Raw genomic sequence first — 8367 nt, 5'->3', positions numbered from 1 at the left:
GGTCTGGTGTGTTTTAGGTTCTCATTATGGAGGCAGGTCTGACATTGAATTTGTAGCATTTAAGTTGAAATCAATGCCCAAGCTTTTTGTTGGCTGGATATTGATGGTTTGGCCCTGAAATTTAAATGAGACTTTGAGAAACTTTATATTTGGGGTGCGCGCGCCCGTATATATATATATTTATGTAATCCTACAAGTTCCTTCAACATGATATGTTTCCCGGTTGACTATATTCTCTGAACCCCCTTGAAGTGAAGTTCCATTGATGTCACTGCCAAGCTTTTCTATCTATGTATATGCACAATGGACATTGATTCATAAATTCACTGGGTTTATAATTTTATGGAAGTGACGACCACGTATTATTTTTTTTATTGTTCTAGTAAATATTAATTATTGAAAGATATTTACTAGAACATAATTAAAATTTAATAAATTTAAGAAATTCTAGAGGTATGTAAAACTTTTTCCTTCGCAAAATTTATTGTTATTAAGCTAGCAGTTGCCAATCACTTTGGTCTTCCACATGGTCCAAGGTCAATATCCATGACATCACCACTCCCTTGTAAACATACAAGCATTGGTACCTAATTCACCACACACACCTGGTTTGTATTTCAAGTTATATTTCTCTTCAGGTGCCCAATCATGGGAGGCCATGTCCTGGTAGGTGGTTTGACCTTTGAGGTCCATTTTAAACTCCTAATGTACTAAAATACTTTTGTATTTGAGGGAAAATGAAATGTTACAAAAGTTTTGTATAGGAAACATTACTATATAATAATGTGATAGTTTATATTAATATAGATTCATAGAAGTTTAAAATTCATACCAACTCCATTTGGTAGGATTGTGGCAAATAAAATCTCCCCCCCCCCCCCCCCCACCTAATTTTCTCAGGGAGATAAAACAATTTTAGTTTTATTTTATGTGAAATTTTTTATTTCTAGGGCACTATATTTTGTGTTTCAAAAGTCAAAATGTGCATTTAAGGATACTAGCCTGATAAAAGAAATCATAAAATGAAAATAAGATGAAACAATACAAACAAGATCTATATGGACTAATGATGATGTTATTGAAATCCAATAGGAGTGTTATTAGTTTGATTGATGGTACGTATTTGGATATATAGCAGGAGAAAATTAATATATACTACTTAAACTTAATAGATGAGAATAGAGACAAGACTGTTTATATATATAAATGTATCTTAAAATTTATACCAACTGCTTTTATATATAAAAGAAAATAACAAACAAACAAACAAAGGAATCCATGTAGCAGGGAATGCCAAGTCGCATGAGTCAAGTCAATTAATCCTTGGATGCTGAAAGTAATGGGTTGGTTGAAACTTGGGTTGACAATTGCCAAGATTATAAATTAATTAATTAACGAGTCAGGCAATGGAGAGATGAGGGCTCCAGGTGACCTCCGCAACTACTGCTTCTTTTTCCAGCATTTATGTTGAATCTGTTGGTTAAATTACAAAAAGTGCATAGCAGAGAGTATTGTTGAGGAAGCAAAAGTCATTGTGGTCCAACCTCCTATATATTCAAAATGAAAACATTATTGTTCTTGTGTATAATTTAATTTTGTTAACATCTGTGTGAATAGCAGCATATCAAGGGAATATCTCAATTTGTCTTCAATGAGTAATTATTCAACAAAAGCCAAGATAACACACACACACACACACACACACACACACACACACGTTAAATTAGCATACTTTTTCTGTGAAGTCAATCAAGTTAGCACCAATTATTCAGCAGTACTTTCTGGTCTTTAGGTAAAATATACTGTCCAATCCTTATCTCCCTGTCAAGGAAAGCTCCACCAGCCCCCCTTTTCAACTCTTGATAATGGTATGATGATCATACATGAAATGCAATTGCTCAGAGAGAGAGAGAGAGAGATTCTGGCCATGAACAAAGACAAAGAGAAACAGTGTTTTCTTCCTAAGATCCGAGCCCATTTGATGTTAATCTGTGTTATTAAATATGTGGAATGGAGAGCTTTAAGAATTTGATAGTTTCCTCTTTGTTATCTCTATGCAAGTTTTGGTTTTGGACCTCTTTCTTCTCTCTTCTTTATTACAAGAACGACTAGAAAATTATTATTATTGTACCCCAAAAAAAAAAAAAAACAATGAATGGGTCAATGAATGGTGCTTCCCTCAAAAAGTTTTGAACTTGCGAGGCCTATCCTTCCCTGCGGCCGGGTTTTGTCTTCTTCTCATCTTTAAATATTCCCTTCAAGTATCTATTGTTAATTAATAATATACAACCTATCTAGCCAGCTTGAGTAACGTAGGCCGTAGGGTTCATATAAGTCATAACAATTATATATTTTATTAGGAAGGAAACAATATTTTTGAACACAAAATAATATAACAATGATATTTTGTTAGCAATAATGGCGCCCTCTCACATAAAATGCAATTATTTTTTTAATAAACAACACTAAGAGTAATGATTCATTATAATATCATCACTCATATGTCGTATTTTTATTGAAAGATGTGCTAAATATATGAAACAATAAAAATACTTTTATCTAAAATATTTTTTATTTTTTTACTCATATTTTAGTTAACAAATAATACCTTGGTGTATATATACATAATCGACACTATTTGCACAAAAAGCTACCATAGTAGTGTTTGACAATCATTGGAGACCATTGGCATAAACAATAATATTCAAATTCGCTTATTCCTACCTTAAAGTTGAGGTAAATTTTAAATCCTGTATTAAATTTGTTTATAATATTACATCAATTTATTTATATATTTTTAAAAATAATACACTATGAGAGGAAACACAAATGTTTACTCTGGGTTTGAACTTAAATTTGGGTTCTTTAAATGCGAGGTGGAATCAAAATTTGGGTTTGCGAACTCAGACCAAATAAACAAACTCACATATATATTTAATGTCTAAATTCTTAAAGAAAGAGAATGAAGACTCATCTTTGCATGAACAAGTTCCGAATTAAATTCAAATTGCGATGCTCGTCTTCGACGGCGGGACAGTTGCCAGATTGCCGGGATGAGAGGGAGAGGGGGACGCTGGTGGCGGTGGCTGTCGTCGCTGTATATATGGGGAGAAGAAAGAGAGGAGGAGAGAATTAAAGGAAATGCGTTTTATTTTTTTTTAAAAAATAACAAAATAATTTATGTAAAACTCATAAATAATTTGTAAAATTTATCAAACGGTTTAATGTGCAATCTATCGTAGAAACAGATTTAAAGCAATTAATTAATTATTCTGCAATATTTTTATTTAATTAATAAACTGTAATTTGATGATACGAAGATGGCCTATATATGACTGTTCATTAATTAATCTGTAAATTAATGCAAATTAATTTCCCACATTTTCAATCTGTCATCTTCCAATGCAATAATGATTTAAGAACCTTCTCAACACATTTTCTTTCTTTCTTTCTTTTTTTCCCTCAGATTCTCAATACATTTTCACAGGGATATATATGTACGTTATTGTTTCATGGGCTGTGTGTAATAGAATATTTTTTTGAAGATCGATTGGGAAGAATTCAAGAGAATATATATATATATATAGAGAGAGAGAGAGAGAGAGAGTTTTTTTTTTTTTTTTTTTTAATCCTATAAGCTTTCGCATTGCATCGCCCATTCATCCTGCTTATAAAGCTTCGTCTTCCCTTCAAAGTTTTTTCCCAACCATCAGAACATTTTCTCACTCAGATATATATATAGAGAGAGAGAGAGAGAGAGAGAAGAAGAAGAAGAAGAATGGGGAGAGCTCCATGCTGTGACAAGGCGAGCGTGAAGAAGGGGCCATGGTCTGCCGAAGAAGATGCAAAGCTCAAGGCTTATATCGACAAGTATGGCACTGGTGGTAACTGGATTGCTCTTCCTCACAAAATTGGTATAATTTACTTATAAATCTCTCTCTCTCTCTCTCTCTCTCTGCATTTGCTCTTATTTGATGCTTAATTAGTAGTATCCGATGCATCTATTTCATCAAACCATTAATCTTCAGTTCCATCCATTTGTGTACATACATATACATACACAGGGCTTAGGCGATGCGGGAAGAGTTGCAGACTAAGATGGCTGAATTATTTGAGGCCCAACATCAAGCACGGCGGATTCACTGAAGAAGAAGACAGAATCATCTGCAGCCTCTACATTAGTATTGGGAGCAGGTATATATATATTACTCTCTCTCTCTCTCCCTCTCCCCCTTTTGCATTAATTTGTCCACGGATAACAATATATATCTCTTCTGGTTGAGCTCCAGATTCATCCTCCAAGTCCACACCACACTAACCAGTTCTCACTGCATGTATGGGCCATCCCGGGAACAAACAGTAGTTCCTTTTGTTAAGCTTCAATATGATAATATCACTATTTCACTTTCTTTGAACCCAAGTTAACCAGACCCCAAATGATAAAGCAGTCTAGCTTTATCTCTTGCACTTGTTTCTTAATTATTAGTCTTGATGATAAATTAAAGTTTAATTATTTTGATCAGATGTTAATATCATCATGTGATAATGAACGTAATTAGGTGGTCCATAATTGCTGCCCAGTTGCCTGGTAGAACGGACAACGACATCAAGAACTACTGGAACACCAAGCTGAAGAAGAGAATTCTGGGAATACTTAGGCACAATAATAAACAATCCAACAATTTCACTGATCATGATCCAAAAGACAACTCTTTTGCTCGCTCAGCCCTTGAAAGGCTTCAACTCAACATGCAGCTCCAAACCCCTTTCTCTTTTGCTCCTATAATGGGGCCCAAATTGATGATTGACCAAACCCTTCAGTTGCAGAACAATCAACCCAATTCAGAAATGGACGACACGACGTTGGATAATAATTCCTTCAATCAGCAGCTGGAACATGTACAGTTCTCGACTGTGCTGCAAAGATCGCCAGAAAAAGAACAATTCCGAGCCCATCGTCAGCTTCTCAACGACAAAACGATTGGTTTTACAGAGGCAGATCATCTGGAGGATCCAGCAAATGGACTTAATTACTGGAATATTATTAATGAGTTGGACTCAAAGTCGTGGAATTCTACTTCTATTAATCTTCAGGCTGTGGACATGTATGATCAGGACTGTCTTTTAGGGTTCAATCTGCAGTGAAAAATTGTGTCTTTTAGGATTATTAATTTGAACATCAAATATAAGAAGGTTGCGCGCCAATGGTGGGAGAAGATGATCCTGCTGTTATAAATCTGTGTGAACATCATATATAAGAAGGTTGTATGTATGTGTTTATGGTCGCTATTAAAGCTTGTGTTTATATTACAATAATTATAATTATTCAGGTCGCTTGTATTTATTAGCTTTATTTTTTTAATAAAGTTAAGTAGTTATAGAATAATAATACCCAACACATAAATGGAATTTTACATGCAAAATAAATTCTTGAACTATTAAGCTTTTAAAATTGTTATTTTTCATAATTTTTATATTGATAATAAATTTTGAGATTCTTTTAGACTCTGTTTGGCACTTGTAAAACAGAAAATCACGTTGACTGGAGTTTTTTTATTTTTTATTTTTTTTATGGCATGGTTGGGTTTGCTGATATTCTTTGATCGGTGCCCCTCTTCATTCTTCATTGCCTATGTCTTTTTCACGTCCATTATTTTTGGCTCCTTTCTTATCTATTTTCTATTTTTGGTTTGGTTTTGGGGAGTACCTTCAAGGTTTAGACCTCCTGCCTCAAGTGTTTCAAGGGTGGCAAGGAAAGAGTGGCGATGTGGGCTTGTTAGAAGCAAGACACTGACAACGATAGGCCGCGAGCTGGGGTGGGCTTCCTTCATTTTGTTTCGAAATGTTTTTTGGGGTTCTCTTGAGGGCTTCTTGTTGGACCTCTTTTGAGAGTATATATTGGGTTGATGACGGTTGATGGTTTTTGTTGGGCTTGGTTGGATTTTATAGTGATATCTATATTGTTTGTTTTTCTGTCTTTATGTATGTTTTGTGGTAAGGTGATCCTACCTTTATTCATGTTCATGTTCTTCTGAAGTCATTGGCCCGAATTTCATGGATGCCCCCCTTATTAGGGCAATGTCTTTTGTATTATTAGTTCATTTGGCCTTTGTTGTAATAAGAAGAGAACAGAAAAACAGCTAATGATTTTATTAATCCCAAGCAATAACACCTCTAGTTAACTTGTACCTAGTTACATTAATAATACACTTACTCAGCAGATCACTAGTACGTAGACGTCTACGACGGTTATCTTGACAAATACATACATATATAAATATAGATTCGACTTCAACGACTAGCTAGGCACCAACCGGGGACCAGAAAATAAAAAGAAAGAGCTGAACTGAGGATGGAGAGAAAGCTTAAGCCAGCTATAATCGAGGTGAACCGAATCAAGGGCTAACTGTAATTAATTCACGCACCACCTGAAACAAAGAAGACGATGGAATATTATTATTTTCGCGAAAATATGTAATTATGAACATTGTGTGATCAATGAATTAACTTGAGAAGTGGTCATTTAGTTAATTAAAGATGTTAAACAGAATACAGCATAAGAGCGCTTAATTATTCGCACTTGTTTTGGTGAGGTTGGCGATCACGCTTCACCCACCAAAATATCGTGAGGTTCCGCATTGGAAGCATTCAGTCCTGCTAGCGTAGTTGTGGGCACCGCATCCAACTCTGTAACAACACCAACACAAACAAATGCATCAATTTGTATTGTACGGTGAGAATAACTCACCTGGTAAAAGGTATGGATCGGTTCTTGTATCGTTATTCTCAATATCATAATGTTGATGTTGTTCGGCTTGTGAATCGCAAGGAGAATTAACTAACTTAGCTAGCTTCACGAGGAAATCCAATTAATGAAAGTGAATATGCATGAAACAAACCTGGGGCACATCCAGTCACCCTTTTTCCATCCGGGAAGGCCCATACTGCCGTCGTAGGCACTAATGCTGCTGGTGTCACATGGGTCTCTCGGTGTAGCACACCTGTAGCAGCTTGTTCGGCTGGCGTAGTTGTGTGCTCCGCAGTTAATGACATTGCAGTACCAGTCCCCCGGCAGTATTCGCACCTGATTTATCGCTTCGCACCTCTGGCAAGACTCCCACCTTCGGAAGTTCTGGTACTGGCAGGTGCCGCAAATCCAGTCTCCTTCCCTGCTGCCCATTCCCAGAAGACAGTGACTGCTGACTTTCACAACAATCACACACACACATATATATCAGTTTGAGATCTAGTTTAGTTAGTTAATTTATAATCCCACGTGAATTTCATAAATCAATTAATAACTGCATTTTCAGATTGGGGTTTGATGAGAAAGGCAGCGAAGAAAGTATGCTTAACTACTGCCATGAAATGGGTGGATGAAAATGAGATTAAAATCTAGCACTGATTAAGAAGCAAGAAGAGGGAAGAACTGAATTACCAAGTAGAGGGATTATATATATATATATATATATAGCTGGAGAGTTACTACACGAATCTGAAGATATCTGTAATGGAATGGTGAACTTCATAGACATGTTCGGAAGGTTTATATACTAGTTAAAAGATTCGAATAATTGCAAGACTGTATGTGAAGTTCTGAAAAATCTAAGTTTAATAACAGTCTGCTCGTTCTACCTTCTTTTTGTGGTTATAAAATCATCAGCATAAGCCCAGAACACACCTTTTTTTTTTTTTAAATTAAATTGCAGCTATACCCTTTGAATGATAATCCACGGATCTTGCAGAATAACTCATAAATCACTCACACCGGATAAGTAATTAAAAATTTTATGCATACCCTCTTCGGAGATTTTTAAATCTTATAGTGACAGATAATACGTAAATGCATAATCTCTTACCATTAGACCAATTCTAAAATTTGTCACGAATTACACGATATTCGGCACGAAACAAAACGATGAAAATCCTTTATATGATTCCCATGCATTATTTGAGAAAAAGGTTTGATTCTTCTTACTTTGAGCCCAAGATTTTATGGGAAAAAGGTGCAGCTGCTAAGTAGGTTTCATGTAGTTCAGGCGGATATGCAGAGCCGAGATGATGCTGATGATGATGAAAAACCAAAAAGGAAACATATGGAGAACTTTCCACTAGGAATCGGTTCACTACAGTTGCCAAAGTATATTCGTCCTACCTTGTTTCTATTCCCTTTCGGCAATAATAATTCAAAAGCCATTTGCATTAATTTGCTGCAGATTCATAACGGATGCACTGTTGACATTTTCTTCCCCCTACATTGACTTGCATTTATGCTTGTAAGAAGGCCCATACACTCACAGTAGATGGAGTAATAAAACAAGTGTTTAGCAATAGAAATAGAAGAAGGGTAATTAAGAAACTTTTACT

The 8367-nt window shown here is 35.4% G+C and overlaps 2 protein-coding genes across 4 annotated transcripts; one reads left to right on the top strand and one right to left on the bottom strand.

Annotated features, from left to right (window-relative positions):
* The first annotated feature begins 3661 nt into the window (after positions 1-3661).
* On the top strand, positions 3662-5353 carry LOC127795533 (transcription factor MYB36-like). Its single transcript, XM_052327284.1, has 3 exons — positions 3662-3914; positions 4065-4194; positions 4560-5353. The coding sequence occupies exons 1-3, from the start codon at positions 3779-3781 to the stop codon at positions 5143-5145; spliced, it is 852 nt and encodes a 283-aa protein (XP_052183244.1). The 5' UTR covers positions 3662-3778; the 3' UTR covers positions 5146-5353.
* Positions 5354-6108: 755 nt separating this feature from the next.
* On the bottom strand, positions 6109-7593 carry LOC127795534 (uncharacterized). Of its 3 annotated transcripts, none has more exons than XM_052327287.1 (4): positions 7439-7593; positions 6900-7199; positions 6617-6687; positions 6109-6428 (listed from the first exon to the last, which is right to left on the bottom strand). In XM_052327287.1, exons 2-4 carry the CDS (start codon positions 7178-7180, stop codon positions 6418-6420), a joined length of 363 nt encoding a protein of 120 aa, XP_052183247.1. In that variant the 5' UTR covers positions 7181-7199; positions 7439-7593; the 3' UTR covers positions 6109-6417. The 3 variants fall into 3 exon arrangements, with proteins under 3 accessions (XP_052183247.1, XP_052183245.1, XP_052183246.1); XM_052327285.1 differs by having other exon boundaries at positions 6900-7203; positions 7439-7526; XM_052327286.1 differs by having other exon boundaries at positions 6581-6687; positions 6900-7203; positions 7439-7525.
* Between the last annotated feature and the right edge of the window lie 774 nt (positions 7594-8367).

This window comes from Diospyros lotus, chromosome 2 (assembly GCF_014633365.1).
Source record: "Diospyros lotus cultivar Yz01 chromosome 2, ASM1463336v1, whole genome shotgun sequence".
NCBI lineage: Eukaryota > Viridiplantae > Streptophyta > Magnoliopsida > Ericales > Ebenaceae > Diospyros > Diospyros lotus.
Note: the sequence above shows the minus strand (reverse complement) of the source record. Positions and strands in the feature narration are given on the sequence as shown.